We start from the raw sequence: 17,582 nt of genomic DNA, 5'->3' as shown, positions 1-17,582 counted from the left end.
TTAGGGTAAGTCTCCTGGAAATGAATCCAACTCTATGTAAATACCCCAAAAGTGACTTAAGTTAACCTGTGTGTGCATGTGTGTGTTTGTGTATCCGTCCCCACACCAACCAAGGACACAGGTACGGAAACAGCGGCTGACCTAGAAAGTGACAGTGACTGAGCTGTAACAGAGCCAGGAGGTGAGGGTCTACCCCTACAGTGTGCTGGGAAATCCCCTTCATAGCACTTTCAAATATGGGTAAAACTGAGTGATTTAGGGCAGCAGCTTTGGGTGGTGGTGGGGGGGGCTTACACGCCTGAACACAAAGAGAAAAGAAGAAGAAGGGAACCACATGGTCATCCTCCTTCCTGAATGAGTCTTGTGTCCTCCAGTCAAAACATCCTAATGAGAGTCTTTATACAGACAGACTGGATGGGGGAATTATTTTACAGGGGAAAAAAACTCTGGAATACTAATTTCAGACATTCCTTACTCAGGTAAATAGGTTTAAAGCAAATGACACACACACACACACACACTCTCTCACACACACACACACACACACACACACACACACACACACACACACACACACACACACACACACAGAGGGCTTTAGAAATGTTGGGGAGTAAACAAGAAGTGGCTCATAAGACGAAAATGCTGCATTTCTCTGGCCTGCTGTTGGGTGGTCTGATTTAATGCACAGCACTAAACTGCCTCCTCTTTGTGTGTGTGTGTGTGTGTGTGTGTGTGTGTGTGTGTGTGTTTGGTGGGGGATGTGGGGTGGGGATCTGTCTGTTTGAAGTGAGCGTATGCTGTATGTGAGTGAATATTTGTTTGTGTGAGTTGTTATTTGCGCATTTGTGTGCTCCTTTAGAGTGCATCCTGTTTGCCTCTGTGTGCCAACGTGAGCATGTTTCCAACTAACATGTGTGTGTCTGTGTGTGTGTGTGTGTGTGTGTATGTGTGTCTCTCACCTTCAGCTTGGGTGGCCACTTTGAGCGCTGCAGAGCTCTCTCCCTGGCCGTTGCTGTTGTGGGCCACAACCCTGAAACGATATTTGGTGTCTGGCATGAGGTTCTGGATGGTGACCTGCATCTCCCCTGGACGGCTGGTATTCACGACTCGCTCCCTGATGTGGACACAACAAACACACACACACACAAACACAAAAACATATCACAAAAACATTTAATGATTAGAACGTGTCCTATTTGCAAAAGCATTTGTTGCATTTTGGTTTGTGAGAACATAATTGAAAGAAATTGATGGACACTCCATGAAATGATGGATTCACAGCTACAATAATATTCATCTTATAGAAATATATTACAGTACACTTACATATTGTACAGTAGTTGCAAACTCTTGGTAAGTGTGCATATATGCTGCATTATCCTAGCTGCTTTATTTCCATTATTACCCATTAGACCAAAACTCATTTTAATCAACAATGATATAAAACTGAGAAAAAGCCTCAAAACTTCACATTTGCAAAGCTGATACCAGCAAATGTTTTGCATGAGTACACATAGAATAATGTATGAATTTGCAGCCTTGGCTCTAACACAGAGTGAAATACTAGTGTGTTAGGCCACTTCTGAAAATTGCTTAAAGCTATTCAACAGGGGAAAACACAAAAGGCTGCCAAAACTCTACATAGGAACTGTGAAAAATCCTCTCTACTTCTTCAAAATCCTTCTCTGTAATACTCTGCAAATCCTTGACACAAGAAGCTTGGAAGAATTTATCACACGGGCCCTACTTGAATGAAAAATGAAATTACAGTGTTTGAACTCTTGTTTTTTGTGTGTTTACTTCTTTTTAATTAATATACTCTTACAGCTATGATGAGAGCTCTAACAGCTTTTATTAGATATTTTCAGATATTTTTGTGAGACTCTTGCTCAGATATGTATTTTTATTAGTACCCCCAGTGTGTGTACTATACCTGCTAGTGCCCTCCTGGCTGTAGAAAACAGAGTAGGTTAACTCGTCTCCGTGCGGTTCAGCCGGTGGGCGCCAGGTAAGCTTGATGAAGCGGGTGGAAACCAGTGATGCCACGACATCTCGAGGGGCGGAGGGTGTTGGCCCTGCTGGACTGGCTACACCTCCGGAGCCTGGCGTTACATGGTCAGTAGTGTTAGGAGTCAGTGAGGGGGGAGGGAAAGAGGGCAGGGCTACATCTTCGGGTTGGGAGGGAGGAGGAAGGAGGGGGGGAAGGGAGGGAGGGAGGGAGGGAGGACGGGATGGTTGTAGGGCGACAGGGAAGGGCAGGAGGCAGGACACAGTGACAGCGTGGTGGAGGGGGGGGAGAGAAAAATTGCGAAGAGGCGTCCAAAAAGGAACAGTTTGAGAGGAAAGGAGTTGAAATGGAAATGACAGTGAAACGAAAGAAAGGAAGGAAACAAAAACAGAAGAAAAAACAAAATAACAACAACGTAACAAAAAAAGACTTTTGGTGTGACAAGGAAACACAGAAATAAAACACTTCTACTACACTGACAGAGCTGACAAATAAAAGCACAATACAAGGGGAGACTACACATGCAAATCTACACACAGCTTTCTAATGTGAGGGCAGTGGGAGCAGAACACAGTGCGTCATACATTTCATTTTCAGAGGCGACCCTCCCACCAATCATTTGTGATTAAAAATGATTGTTTTTTTCATTTTTTGTGACATTTTTCTGTCAAATACTGGCCAACTTTCCATGGAAAATGGAAGTAGACCTTGTTTTGACAAAGCCACCTTGTAGCCTCTTGAATGTACACAAGAAAACCATCTGTGTTCTGGGAATTTAACAGACGCATATCACACAAAGTTAAACATCTGAGGACTAACCCTACCCCCCTAACCCCCTACCCCTCAAATAACTTGATTCTGAAGCCTAGATCCTTTCCTGACTAAAGCACCAGATGGTGTTTTTTTAAACACTTTTTCCATCACATTCCACATCCTAGCCACAGAAATGTTTGTGATTTCATTTGGTGGTTGTTTTTTTTTTTTTTTGGGAATAACAATCTGCGGTCAGACTCAGTGAGTTCTGCTTTCCATTTGCCTGGCAAGAGGGCGAAACAAAACCGTATGGAAAGAATGTCAGACTGTATGACATTTCCATTTGTTTGCAGGTCAGGGAAATAGACTGGAGGGCAAAGCTGAAATACAGCAACGCAGCAAGTTAAGTGTGCAAACGGTGTATCATTACTGGAGAAACCGTGTCGAAATGCAAAAGTGGCCGTTGGCGTATTTGTCTGTAAAGACGTGAGGAATCAACCGCTAATTTGGATTTCAATATTTGTTTACATTTCAAATGCCCAGAGTCCAGTGACTTTTGCACTTGGACTTATATGAAGCTCATTCTTTGGCTCACCCACGCAGTGAATAACCCTGTTTATAAAGAACTGACCTTGTACATCTGCACGAGCCTCAGAAACAGATTTAGCTTCTGCTTCACATTATTGCCGCAGTGTTTGTATATACGTATGTTTATCTGTACACAGAGTATACTCAACGCACTTTGGATAGCGGTATATTTTTGTTCTGTTGGCTCTCCAGCACCTTAAATTTGAAATGGCATAATGGTTTGAAATTAATGTGCCGACTGTAATTTAACTTAAGGTCTTTAGACCCATACTGTGTAATGTAGGTAACCAATTCTGATAAACTGACACAAACCTGAAACCAAAACTCACTCAAGTCACCATCTAAAATATATATATATATATATATTTTTTGCAGAAGTCTCTGTCTGTATCTGTCAAAAGCTACAACAGAGACATCAGCAGACACTTGGTATCTCTGATGGTGCTCTGTCAGGCTTGTATTGTATTTTCATGTCTAGTTTTTGTCAGAGAAATGACTTCATTCTGTTCTTTAGACCCTTTTTCAGATGGATTCAGGTAGTCAAGTCCATTCCTCTGTTGCCTCGTCTGCATGTTTAGGATCACTGTCCAAAAATTAGGCTTTCATTAAAAAGGCTACAACTCCTACATTGTTCATGCGGCACAGATGCGAACAACCTCAAATAACCTTAAAGCTCATATTCATTGTTCATTTTATTGCTCTTTTTTTAATTGTTTGTTCTATTGTTTCATTTTAATGCTGGAGTAGAGCCAAAAAACAATGGAGTGCATTATAATTGTCCTAATAATGTCCCTAATTACCAGATGCTAAAGCATTATTCTCATTTATAAAGCCACCCAGAAACACACACACACACACACACACACAAACACACAAAAACACATGTTGTGATGGAGCTACCATAAAATAACCCATAACCAGACTAACAGGATAAACAAAAGCTTAGCATTTGTTTGATAGTGAAGACAGACCTCCTGCATTACTAAATTATGAACACAGGAAAAACACACACCAAACAAAATAAAACACACAAGACAACGCGGTGCAAGGAATATAATGGACAATATGAAGCAAGGTAAGATGAATACTGTTAAATGTAACTGTAAATTAGTAGTAGTAATAAATACATAAAAATCTACACCAGACTGAAACAGTGAAATCTGTTTGTAACTGGGAGCATTTTACAGACATGAGGAACAAGGCATACATGAGAAGAAGGAACAGAGATATTTGCAATATTCAAAGTAATTTAAGTGCATTAGTAGAGCCAAACCACAACCACAGCTCCAACTGTTGCATCCATAACTAAAAACATTTGACTGGTAGAGTTTGTGGTGGCGGCAGCACACAGCCTGGGATAAAGGGCTGTCCGGGAGGCTGCGTTCAGAACGAAAATATTTCTAATCCAGCGAAGGTTGCATGGAGGCTCATACGCAGAATCGTAGAGAGAGCCTGGAACAATTAACTTTTTTTTTTTTTTAAGGGAAAGAAGGAATGAAAAAGAAACCACTGATGTAAAAAGACTAGAAGATCAGCAACAGTGGAAAATAAAAGTGAGCAGTGGTGAAGCTCTGAAACAGACAAAAGACCTCTGTTTGTTTACTTATGGGCAACTAATGTAATTTAATTTTAACACATTTAAATGGTTTCATTATCTATTAAGAAGACAGGTATCACTACAACCCAAGAACAGTGTGCTCTTCATCTGTCATTGAGGGCAAGGAAGATAAAATCTACAGGAAATCAGTTATTGCCCTTTTCACATTAGGATTGGTTAAACTTTGCTTCTAGGAAAGTCTTATAAAAAATAACTTAATTATTCAAAAGTAGATAATGAGTTTAAAACTTTAGAAGTTAAGCGTGCATACTGGATATTTCATATATACCAGTTAGGAGATATTTAAATTCTTGAATTCTTGAAATTTGCAGCAGCTAGAAGAAAAAAAATAAAAAAACTACTCTAAGATCTCAAGCTGTGCTCCAGCTCACCATGAGTCTAACATCAAAAAACCTTGCAAGTAATCAGCAAACGCCCAAAGTTCCCTTTAAAGTCAGCTCCCTTCCCTTTAAATGAGCTAACAGAGTGGATAGAGTGAGATGTTAAAGTAGGACAGGATCCCGTGTGACCGGAATGCTATACAGTATGTTTCATGTTAGTCAGTGTTGCTTTGTCTGTAGTTGAATCAATGCCTGTTGATTGAGACAGAAAATAAGACATGACAGGAATTGAACCAAGCTTTCAGACATGTAAAGGAAATTGAAAGGAACGCTCAACCATATGTTGGACTTAGCTGCTACAGACATAGTTTACTGTAGTACAAAAAGATTTTTAGTGCCCCATTTAGCAAGGAAAAGAAAACAGATAAAGCTTGAGTGCCGCTATATAGAAAAGCGTTCCACAAAAGCAGAAGTCGGTAAAAATGGCACTTGGATACAGGTCAGGCTGCACCTTGTAATCATTTGACTGGTGCTTATTTGTTCTCTGTGTAAATTTGTCCATCCGCACCCTTGCTCAGTGTAGATTTAAGAACAAAAGAACAAGGAGGAGATAAGTGGTTCGATGCCTCACCTTTTTCAATCAAATGCACTTTCTAATCCCACTCTCCAGTAAAAATCACCCTGAAATCAACAAACTGACAAAGAGGCAGTGCAAAGCATTGTGGGACTGGCCAAGACACTGTTTGATCAACTTTCCATCTTAATACACCTTGTCATCTGTAGATAATTGACACGCTGGGCAGTTTTCAGTGTCCTTCTGACAATCTGTCTTGTACATGGGGGCCTGGGATTGTTACAGCAAGGAGGTGTCAGCCTCCCACTGCCACTGCCAAGCTCTATTCATAGCTGATTAATAGTGTCATTAGTCTTTGTGCCAGAGGTAATGAATGGCTGGCATTAAGGCTTAACGAGGAAGGTTACTCTAGATCTGCATAATAAACCTGGGTAACCAATACAAGCAGTCAAAACAAAGACACGCATAGCATAACATTCATCTTAATATTTAATGGAAGCAAAAGCCATATCCGGGACTTAAAATAATTGGAGTAGCACTAAAAGTTTTGATTTAAGCCTCATAAGTTGAACTTTAATCTTCTAGTGCTGCTAACTCCATAATCCACTGCTGTGTTCCCCAGTGAGCGTGGCTGTAAAGTAACGCCAAGTAGTTTTTTCATCATCTGGTCTGAGTACACAGATAAGAGAGCCTACAGTAACTCACTGGCTGAGACAACACACCTCTCCACCAAGACAGCATAAATCTACTGAATGCAGATATCTGCCAGGAGCACACACAGTACTGTAACTACAGATAGCCTTTTCAGAAGGAATTCAGCAGGCCATGCCACGTTCTTGCAAAATGGATTTCCTCAGGACAAGTTTCCATGTCTAATGTGGTTCGGTAATGACGGCTGCATAAGAGACAGATCCAGCACAATGCTAATGGCCCATTACTGAGTCACTACTGTAATCTGCCATAGAAAAGAAGAATGAACACAGCAAGAATGAACAATGTACTCAAAGGCACGGTCCACACCCTTCAGAAAATCGAGACAAAGCAGGCTGTCAATTAAGAATGTCTTTTTCATGTTTCATACATACAATGTTCACATGTATAACTCTGAACTCAACGGCACATCTGTATGTTCCAAGTGTGTGACAGTGATCAGAACGAAATCAGAAGTTCTCTCTTTACAAAGACAAAAATGCAAATATAGGTCCTTTCATTAAAATGTAAAGGTAACGTAAGGAACAACAGAACACTTCAATTGCTCTCACGGCTTCTCAAGTAAATGTGGTGGAAAATGATTGGTTGCTGGGAGCTAACTGCTGACAGCTAGGGCTGTTTTTTTCCCCTTCCCCTCTACCATCTTGTTCCCCTCGCTCTCTTTCAAGATAAGATTGCAAAGATGAGGAAGGCTGACAGCTCATGACATTTGAGCAGCTCCTTAATGCACCGACAAAGGAAACTGAGTCAGAAAGGCAAGACAAATGTTTCATCTGAAGACAAAGTGAGAGGTGAAGAAAGAAATGTGGGAGCGGGGGGTGCGAGAAAAAAAAAAAAACGGCTGACCAAGCACCCTTTTTTTTCAGTTTCTCTCTAGTACCTTGTCGACAACAATAAATTCAATTTTTAACACCATTTTCAACACTTACAAAGTTCTTTACAAGCAATATAACAGAAACTGAAAAACAATTAGGCGAAAATAAATAAAGTAAATACAAATGTGAGATATCAATCAACAAAGAACAGAAAATGCTCACAACAAGGGAAAATCCTTAAAAGCCTACTCATTTCACCACAGGGTCACCCCTTGTTAGGAATATAAGCTTTATCTTGGGACCTTTCTTGCACTGTCTCCAGGCATCTTATCACTAGCTGAGGGGAAACTGACAGTGATGCAGTATCAGATTGCTAAAGGGTGGAGCATATCAGCGACTGCACACACTCCCTCTCACTGTGATAATCAGACGTTCAAGATTAAAGTACGACTCGAAACCTCAGAAAGGCTTAAACTGACGAGGTGTTCCAACTCACTGACATAATCCAAAAAGAGAAAAAAAAAGCCTTTTGTGTCTCGCACTGATTTTCCAAAAAATGTCAAACAGCACTGACTCCATACTCCTCCTCCCCATCACTTTCTGGGGCATGTTGTCTACGATCAAGAAATGTTTGAAACTTAGCACGTTCCCCCAGGGGAGAAATAAGCGTTTATTAATTAAGAGCTGTAAAAACAAATACATGTCCATCTCAAAAATGAATGAACTTTCTCCTTATTAACCCTTTAGTGGTTGAAATATCTTCAGGAAACAATCTTTAGGGCGATGATGGTGCTGATGCTGTTTCCTAAGGGGACACATCAAAGTCTGGCATATTAAGGGGAAAACTCAGAGAGGTCAGCATTCGTATGGTCATGAACAGAATATTGAAAACTCAGATTTCAAGCTTTTGATGTTACTGCTGGCAAAAACTGCATACTTAAAATGTATAGGTCAAAATTCTGCCAACAAAAATTCAAAACAGCTTCCCAGACTCATTAAGCTCAGATCAAAATGCAGTTTATAGTGTTTGGAGTGTGTCACAGATGTATTTATGTCTTCACAATCACTAAATGCTCTTGTGGTGGTGGAGACAAAGTGGAAGGTGAGAGAGGACCTAACTGATGGATTCACATGACTTCTGAATGTCATGTGATGCTGTAAATGCTACTAGGATGGTCTCTTTATGAAGCATGTGCATATTGTTCCTTAGCAAGTGGAAAACTGTCCCTCTTCGAAAGCTTTCCCTGCAGCTGTCTCAATGGTTCAATTTAAAACTTATCTTGCCTTTTACATCCAAAATCAACATTCTCAAATTCCCTGTAGGCCTGCATAAAGTAGTAAAAGGAATTTATATGAATTTTTTGTTGTTTTGTTTTAGATAGGATGACGGTATGTCTGTGTTTGCAGCCGGTGTTGGCCCTCCAGAAATGTACTTTCTGATAATTTGGTTTTCCTAAAAAAAGTGACAATCCCTGCTGTGGGTATCTCAAAATAAACACTGAGTGTCGGGGAGGGGCGGGGGGGTAGGGTGGATTTACTGTCTGGGAATGTGCAAAATGCCATATACGTTCTACTGAGACAGAAAAAATCCAGCGGATCCTCAGATCCCAACACGTAGGGGAAAACAAACGCCCCCATTTGGAAATGACGACTGTAATTGAATGGGGTCGGGTACATCAATAATTAATCATCCACTGTGTGTACATACAGCGTTCCTTCGCCATCAAACACATGTACCCCCTTGATCCGTGAGCCACTGGTGAGTTAATTTGGGTGTGATTGCTTTGTTACCCTGAACGCTTTGCTTCAACACACACATTGCTGCACAAACACATGCGAAAACATGCACGATCATGATGCCAACAGCTGCTCGCCCAGACTCTGTATGCAAATGAAGATGTGCAGCTATGGTATACAATGTAAACACCCCTCCCCTCCAACTCTCTCCCCACTTTTCCAAATCTGCATCATATGCATCACGTGGCTGGCTGTGAGAGGAAAGCCAGGCCTCTTGGGTTCGCCTTTCAAGCAGATCAAAACAGCCAGTGATGCTGCACATCTCCAGAGCATTTCACCACCAATGCCCAGGACTGGAAGCATGCTTACTTTCTTTTTGCTCTGCCTGCCTTTGTATCTTATTACCTAGGAGGTACACAAATACAATTCAACCTTTCCAGGGGAGTAGGGCAAGCTTCGAATGAGGCAATTGATTTCAGAGAGAGCTCTGTGTAACAGTGTGTATACATGCACTTGGAACATTCATCATGTATAAAGTGAGTGGAGCTGAACAACCAGGAAAGGGCTGAAAAGGTCAAATAGGATGTTTGCAGAAGTAGGAGCAGCTGCATCCCCCATGGGAGACTCGCTAACAGTCCAGCTAATCAGACTTTCACCAATAAAGCAGCTTCCCTGGGTTGGACCCACAGAGAAGCGTCTATCGCACTAGGCTAGCAGGCAACGGGGTGTCTATACCCCACTGTGATGTTACTCCCTATTCTAGTTATAGCTTACGGAAACTGGGAGGCACAGTAAAGAGAGGGGGGTGGGCGCTAACAGGAAAAATAAAAGCTCCAGCTATGGTGGCGCTGCTTACAGGGGTCAGCTGCCTGCAGCTAAGGGAAGGGTGTGAAAGGAAAGTGGTGTTTTTGTGCCAGTGGTACTTCCAATTACTGCACCCAGAGGACTGACCACATCCAAAATCATCAGATTGGCATCCTGGATGAGTGTGTGTTGGAGGTGGACAGTGTTATATCGTAAATAAGGGCACGAGTCAGTGAGGCGTGTAAAAAGGACTGTCAGGAAGAAGCAGGTCTCATGCAGACGTATGCAATCAGGCCCAAACTGGTGTTGATAACAAGACTGACCTTCAAAAAAAACAGCACTGACGCAGGTACCGACGGCTATTTTAATCCTTTTTTCTCTTTCCTGAGCAAAACAGGCACCCATAACATTTTGCAGTTAGCACTTAGATGCCAGACCATTTATAAATGAAGCAAAGCTTTTCACCATGGTTGAGTAAATACAACCCATAGAAAGGTTCAGCCCATGCTGTGATAGCCTCAGCTTGTAAACACACACATACACATTCAGCACCATCCCTGAGAGACCCAGCCACAACACAAACACTTTGCCATCAGCGCCTATACAAACAGCAATTTGGTTGAGGCTGATTTCAACTCTTCACAATCAATTTAGGCTACAAACCTCTGATCAGCTTCCTACAGCCTCCAGTGGGGGAACACATTCACTTTTCACTATCACTTACATACTTTGTATGCATGCCAAACAGATTGTGTGTGTGTTTATTTCGGTTAAGACACTAGGGCTTTATGCCCAAATTTGAATTTTAAGATATTTCGCTATGAGGCAGAATTTAATGTAATATCTGCACATTTACATATTATTAATATTCACCATCACATGCCCCTGATTTGTTTCAACATTCCATGATCACAAGCATTTATAACTACAGTGCTCTAAATGAAAACAATATTATCATGTTTGTTTAATCGACCACAAACCACAAACAGCAAATAAGACTTAATAAAATAAAATAAAGATAAGGTGCTCATTATTATAATGGCCTGCGGTGTAAGGCTACATGTGGTGGGTATAAGACACGGCTGTTAGAGGACAGGTAAATGTGGTGTTTACTGGCATTTTAGTGATTATTTTTTAGTGAGAGGGGATTCGGGGAAGTTTTTTGGAGGCAATTTCATTTCCCAGTTGCACATTATTAACCTGTCCACAGTGCCAACAGCAGGCTCCCCTTTCCCTTTTGGACTTCTTATCTCTGTTTCATATTATTATTAGTATTATATTATAATACAGACTTTTGGAAATTGCAATTTTGAGAATAACAACTATGACCTACAAAAATGACCACAGGGGTGGATCAACCACTCTCTGATTAACATTAGAAGGTTTATTAAAGTAATAATTGTTGCAGGATCCCTATAGTGGATTGCACTGTATTGTCATGAAATATACTGCACCACCTATACATGTATACCTAGTAACAAAACCAAGTCGAGAAACCGTGAGACGTCTTGACATGGTAATTGCACGCTTGAGAGATTCAAGGGAAATGCTTTAGTTAGACCATGTGAACTCATGGAGGTAATAACCAGAAACTAAAAAAAAGTGTGACCATATGTGTGCATGCATGCGTAACCTAACAGTACATGGCATGTTTTTAACTGTCACATATTCACACTGGTGCCTGCTGTTGAAGTTACACTTTCAATGCAGTCCGTGCCAACAGACAATGTGGTGTGCAGCGCTGCTCTGTGCTGACACATTCACATGCTCACAACGTTACACATTTGCTCCTGTTGGCCTGGCCGTGACCCTGCTAGCAGATGATGGAGCACACCGTATTCCCTGAAGTGGGCCTGAGCTTTTATCCAGTACTGGAAGAGTCTAGCTGGAGGGAAGGGTCTTTTAGCAGTCTATTCTCAATTCTTGATTTGAACAGGGAATAAGGGCGGCGCTCTGAGGTGCCGGAAAGATCCCCAGACTGTGGTTTGTCTGTTACAAATGTGTTAGGCGCATTTTTTTTTTACTGCTTTGTATGCTAAACTCGCTGTGTTTTTGTTATTTAACCATGATCTAGTTACATTTTATATTACATGGATTCATGATCAAGTCATTTTTTTCCCTCAACCCCAGCTAGAGCCTGTACTGCGTTACACCACACTGGCAGCAGAGCTGGGACAGCAGGGGACCTCCTTTAAAGCATCTCTCTTTTTACTTTCAATTTGATATCGATTCAAGTTCTTCTTTATTTGTATTAGAAGAAGAGAACACTAAAGCTTCAACATCAAGATATATTTGTACATAAAACCCTTCCTGGTTGCATGTCTGCACAATGCCACAACAATGGATCAAGGCTTCGCATCTCTCATGTGTATCAGTGGTCCATATGGAAATGATTACAGCTTGTGTTCAAACCATACTATTTCAATATTTGTTTGGGTTACAAATCTGCTGCAGATATCAGTTTTGTATGGGGGAAAAAATCGTATCTCTTCAGGCTTGGAACAATATTTTAAAACATAAGGTGACAGAGTTTGGAGCTTTTATTGCTTTTTGTTGTTCACAAAGAGAACAGACTTGCTTCAAGCAACCAGGTCTTTCCAAAACAGCTTTCTTTGTATAGTATGTGCTCAGTTTAAGATCTGCAGGCTATCATGGTTTTTGGTCAACACATCTGTAAGTTTTTAAAATCGTTGGTTGTTTCTTGCCAATAGTTAATAGCCAGTTTTTTTTTTCATGGGTTGATATTTTGTCTATGTCTGATTTTGTGGCTCTTGAAAATTTGATTTTAGGCAACTTAAAACTAGCTGCTGTCTTTCATTCTTCATGAACGCACTTGGTGAACACAACGTTTGCTCTGCCTGCATTGTTTAGTGCCTTATTTTTCACCAAGTTTAATGCTTTTACAAAAATATGAAAATAGATTCATTTAGTCTCACTTGAAAATCATTATTATAATACAATATGGTCCCCGTTGCCTCTAATTAGTCTGTATGCACTTTTTTTGTTTTCATGTGTTGTCAATTAATGACATCTAAATAAAACTTGTCTGGGTTTTTGTGACTCCTGGATCCCATGTGAAACATAATCGTTAATACGTGCTAACTGCCTTGGCTCAGAACGAGGGGAAGGAGAATTAGCGGTTGTATCTACTTGAATTTGTTAACAGCAGTGCCAAGTCATCTGCAAAAAGGAGACTCTGGTTTCCTGTGTCATTTCACACAGAGGTCTGGTGCTCAAGACAGCTGTAATAATTTGATTTACTAATTAGGTTACGGCATGTACAACTCTCAAAATATCCATTTCCAGTATCTCCCTGTGCCTGTCACTGTGTCGTGGCGTCGGCTTTGGGGACAGCACACGTCACTTTATCATGCCAGCGCTCCTGATGCCTGCGCTCATAAATACACAGAGTGATGGAGGGAGAGGAAAACCGAGAGACACAGAGAGCACTCAGGCGGTGATGAGGCATCTCCATCTCTCAGTGGGGGTCTGGTACCTCTGATGGAAGGGGAGGACAGGACTCTTCTGTTTGCTGCCACAGGTCTAAGAGGGGGGGAGGGAAAAACTAATGGCGGTGTGGCTGGATAAAGGGGATGATGAAGGGAATGGTGGAGGTATAGAAAGAGAAAGAGAGAAGCAGCAGAGGGTAAAAGGAAGGAGAAAGAGATGAAAGAGAGGGACTGCTTTCCTGTTTAAGCTAAAGATTTAATAAAAGCTTGAAGAAAAATGTATTTGCATCAGAAATTGTGTGTCATCTTCATTTCATCATCAAATGACCTGGATCATAGCTAGGAATATGAGCCTACAGGATGAAGATGCTAAAATTCATGCTGTGCAGTAACAGCTATTGGTGTTTTTAAATTGTGTTGTAAATTACCTGAAGCTGGCTACATATTTAGTTTAAGCTCTCCCTTTCATTCATCTCAGTGTGATTCACTTGATGCATTTGTGGCTAAAACAGCATGAGCGCTCCGAGCATATACATCCAAACAAGCTTTCAGCCTCTCTAGTGAAGTACTTGGCTTGGGCACTAGGAGGCAAAATGTCAAAACATTATTCATGTGAGCTGGGGGAATTGAGAAGAAACAAGAAGACAGATGTAGGGACAGACAAATTCAGACAGAGGAATATTTCCATATTGACGCCTGCAAAGCATATGGAAGGAGCACAAATAAGTATTCACATGCAAATGGAAGTGCATCTCTAAAATTTATGCATAACATAAAAAAAGCAAAAATACACACTTTAAAAGGCAAACAGCTCAGTGAGTGCCTCCACTTCTCCTCTGGTTGCTAATGTTAAATGTGGATCTGCATTTTACACATTAGGCTTTTTAGCAGCTTCAATCTAAACTTTGCTATGTGTTGACAAGTGGGCATCAAGTTAAAGTGCCCAGGCTGATTTGTGACCTTGGGTTGGATTGTAGCAGTAAAGTGAGAATACATAATGCTGAAAAACATCCACTGGTTTTTATTTTCCTCTCTTCCCTCTTATAAATGTCAGTCAGCTATTTAGATGTAAAATAGGATATGCGGCTCTGTGCTCAATAAAGCAATAACACAAGCTATCTTAAAAACTAAAACATTTGTTTCTGCTCTGCTTTGAATCCTAAAGAACTAAGGAAAAGGCAACCATACCTCCAAACTTTCCTATACATTTTAGTATGCCACCTTATCAAACTTCAAACGCAGTCTCAGTCTTTGTACTGTATATGGAAAGATGACAATCATATAAACGAGTGCTTTGTCTAGCCGTGCACAGCTTCAAAGTTGAAAAACGTGACCCATTTCCTCTCCAAGCTGTAATTGCTGCCTACTAGAGTATCATGCATAAACGCTTCACATAATCATGTGCCTGGAAAAGGCCGCAAATTGTTGCTGCACACTGTCTATAGATGACATGTGATGATAATCCCTTAAATAGCATATCCTCTGCAGCTGATTAACCTCCCTTGCCGTCATCTTGACAATAACAACCAGGGTCTGCATTGTGGACAGTGAAGATCAAAACTGCCAGCAGGGAATTATCATGACAGCTATTAGAGGTTGTATTTATAGTTTATTAAGGAAATGATGGGCCAATCTGCAGGGAATTTGATTAAACCAAAGCATTATGTTGAATTAAACTATAATTAGTCCAACAACTGTCCATGCTGGCTGTATGTAATCCAATGACTTTAAGAAAAATGACAATTTCCATCATTTCAGGAAAAAAAAAAAAAGTCTCACATGGAGTAGTTAATTACTTGTGAGAAATTAGTTTGCATTTGTCACTGGGAGAAGGCACACACATTTTGGTTGTTGCTTTCCTTCCCTCTGACAAACACTAATGATCTATAACAGTGACTCTAACGAACACATCCAAACACAGTCTCAGCACTTCCAGAAGACGACAAGTCTGAAAGTGGCATCTTTACAAGGCACATTAAGAGGCACTTACTTGGACTGCATTACACTGCATAATTAGGTCTACTTGAGGTCCACTTTTGGCATTTGAGCTTGTATTTACCCACATCTGTTTGCAACTAGTTTACCCATATTACACATGGCTGTGGAATGTCCAGGAAAAGTGTTTGGGACTGCAATCTAAGGTCCTATTTTTGACCCCTGACCCCCCCCCCCCCCCGCCCCCCAAAATTCAGACTCTTTGAAGTCTTTGAAATTGCTGTAGCAAGATGAAATGAGACCAATTTATTTCTCAAGTTTAACCTGTTTGTTTGTGTACTAACCCAGTGTCATCTACCGGAGCTCAAAGCAAACAGTATTGATACAGAGCACAAATCACTAGAAATAACTGTAAATATAATGTGCATATGCTAATAGCTGACAGCTGACTTCTCCATCCTTAACAGCCATGGGTGGGAATCATCGCTGGAGCTACATTGAACTGCAGCTGGCAGCGTAAAGATGCAAAGATTATGACCACTAATGAATATTAGCCAACTTGCAGCCGTTGTGTGTGTAGATGCAATTCACCCCCATTGATTTCCCTGTAGGGTGAAGACAACTTTATCCCTGTGGCAAGTCCCTGGCTTATCTTCCCCCGACTGTGAGGGAGCAGACTGACAGACAGGGTGTTTTCAAGTCCAGCAGGTGTGTGCAAGATACCTGACTGACATGAAAACTCAAAAAGGGCAGCAAAGAGCAGATGGGCTGTTTATAAAGAGTGTGTGGAGAAGTGGACAAAGATGCCCAGCTGTGAAAAGGGGAGGGGGCATAAAGAGGGAATATTTAGGGCAGCACAATTAACACAAGCACAGTGTGTTAGATTATCACAGAGAGCAGGTGGCTGTGAAAGACAAGGAGGGTGAAAGTGAGAGAAAGTGTTGGGGAAAGGTGGCAGATGGCTGAATTGAATGTGTCCATATTCAGCCCCACAGGAGGAAAGAGATGAATACAACAGAGGAGAGACGCTAAAGGAGAGAGAGATGTGACTCAACTTAAACTTCAAAAGATTCATTTCAACCTCACGTTACAATGCCATAGCCACAAAACACTAATAGATGCTGAGAATGGGCTGATTTCAAACATTTTGTCATTGATTCACTATTTGGAGTCACAAATTGCACCTTCGAGAGAGAGGAAATTACACAATTGACACAGTGAAGTAAGTATTTACAGAGAGCAGTGAAGTGGATGTGTCTATAAAAGCACAAAACATTAACAATTTACAGGAGGAATGAACTGTGTTGCTGGGACTACGGTTATTTTCTAGATCGATCATCCCGAGTTTCAGATGATTCAGATGATGGCTGATAAACATATTCATAAACAGGAAACTAGAGAACTTTCTGGCGGTAAGTATGTTTGGATTTGTTTTACTGTGTCCAAGATAGATGTACACACTCAGTAAAGCACGGGAAAAAAAAGATTCTCTGTGATATTTATGGATTAAACAGAGATTAATTTCTTCAAAGCCACGCTTAGGGCAGCCCAGTGTACAAGGCCAGCTGCCTCTGTAATTCATCCCATTTATCTTCAAGTCAAAGAAAAAATGAAAAGACTTGGGGCAATGTAAAGTGGCGAAACCCTTATCAATGGTGTCAAACACAAATACACAATGAGCTGCAGGTCATCATTATTTCTGACTTAATGTCCTCCAATCAGAGGGGATGACACAGCTGGGGGGCCACCGGTTGGACACCGCTATGCTAATCCATTAGCCACCTGCTTCTAGTGAGGGGGAGTTCACGTTTGATTAAATTTCGCCATCTCCCTCAACAAAATGGGAGAGTCAAAGTCGGCGGTAATGGTTCTGATGATCAAAAAACACTTGATTTCTGCTGTGTTAACACTGTTTTACTTTCCCTCCCCTGGCTGTTATATTATTCCTCCATTTTCCACCATGTTGTTTTATTTAGATTCAGACTGAGAGCATCAGATTTAGATGTGCTTTTCAGTGAAATCATGTCTTGCTCATCTTGTGAGGTGATGTGGAGAGATTTTCACTGGTCCCTTGGGTAAAACTATGATTATAATGATGGTGCAAATGGCTTCAAATTTAACTTGTATTACATTTTTCTCCAATGATTAGAGGTAATGACACAAAACTACCTCAAGAACAAGCAACTTGGAAACATTTTCCACATTGGCTTCTATTTTTGGGCACTTGGGTTTTGTTGTTCCTACCCACTTTCCTTTTTGTTGTACTC

At 41.0% G+C, this 17,582-nt stretch overlaps 1 protein-coding gene across 4 annotated transcripts in view; it reads right to left on the bottom strand.

Annotated features, from left to right (window-relative positions):
• neo1a (neogenin 1a) overlaps positions 1-17,582 on the bottom strand; it is a 159,533-nt gene that overhangs the window by 29,314 nt on the left and 112,637 nt on the right. For 3 of the 4 annotated variants that reach the window (XM_053317173.1, XM_053317181.1, XM_053317198.1), the window contains exons 8-9: positions 1,937-2,171; positions 963-1,117 (exon numbers count right to left, since the gene is read on the bottom strand). In XM_053317173.1, the coding sequence (XP_053173148.1) occupies positions 963-1,117; positions 1,937-2,171 (390 nt within the window). The remainder of the gene's footprint in view (positions 1-962; positions 1,118-1,936; positions 2,172-17,582) is intronic. The other variant, XM_053317190.1, reaches the window with a different exon arrangement.

Source organism: Scomber japonicus, chromosome 1, assembly GCF_027409825.1.
Source record: "Scomber japonicus isolate fScoJap1 chromosome 1, fScoJap1.pri, whole genome shotgun sequence".
NCBI lineage: Eukaryota > Metazoa > Chordata > Actinopteri > Scombriformes > Scombridae > Scomber > Scomber japonicus.
The sequence above is the reverse complement of the archived record's forward strand: the minus strand, read 5'-3'. Positions and strand labels throughout refer to the sequence as shown.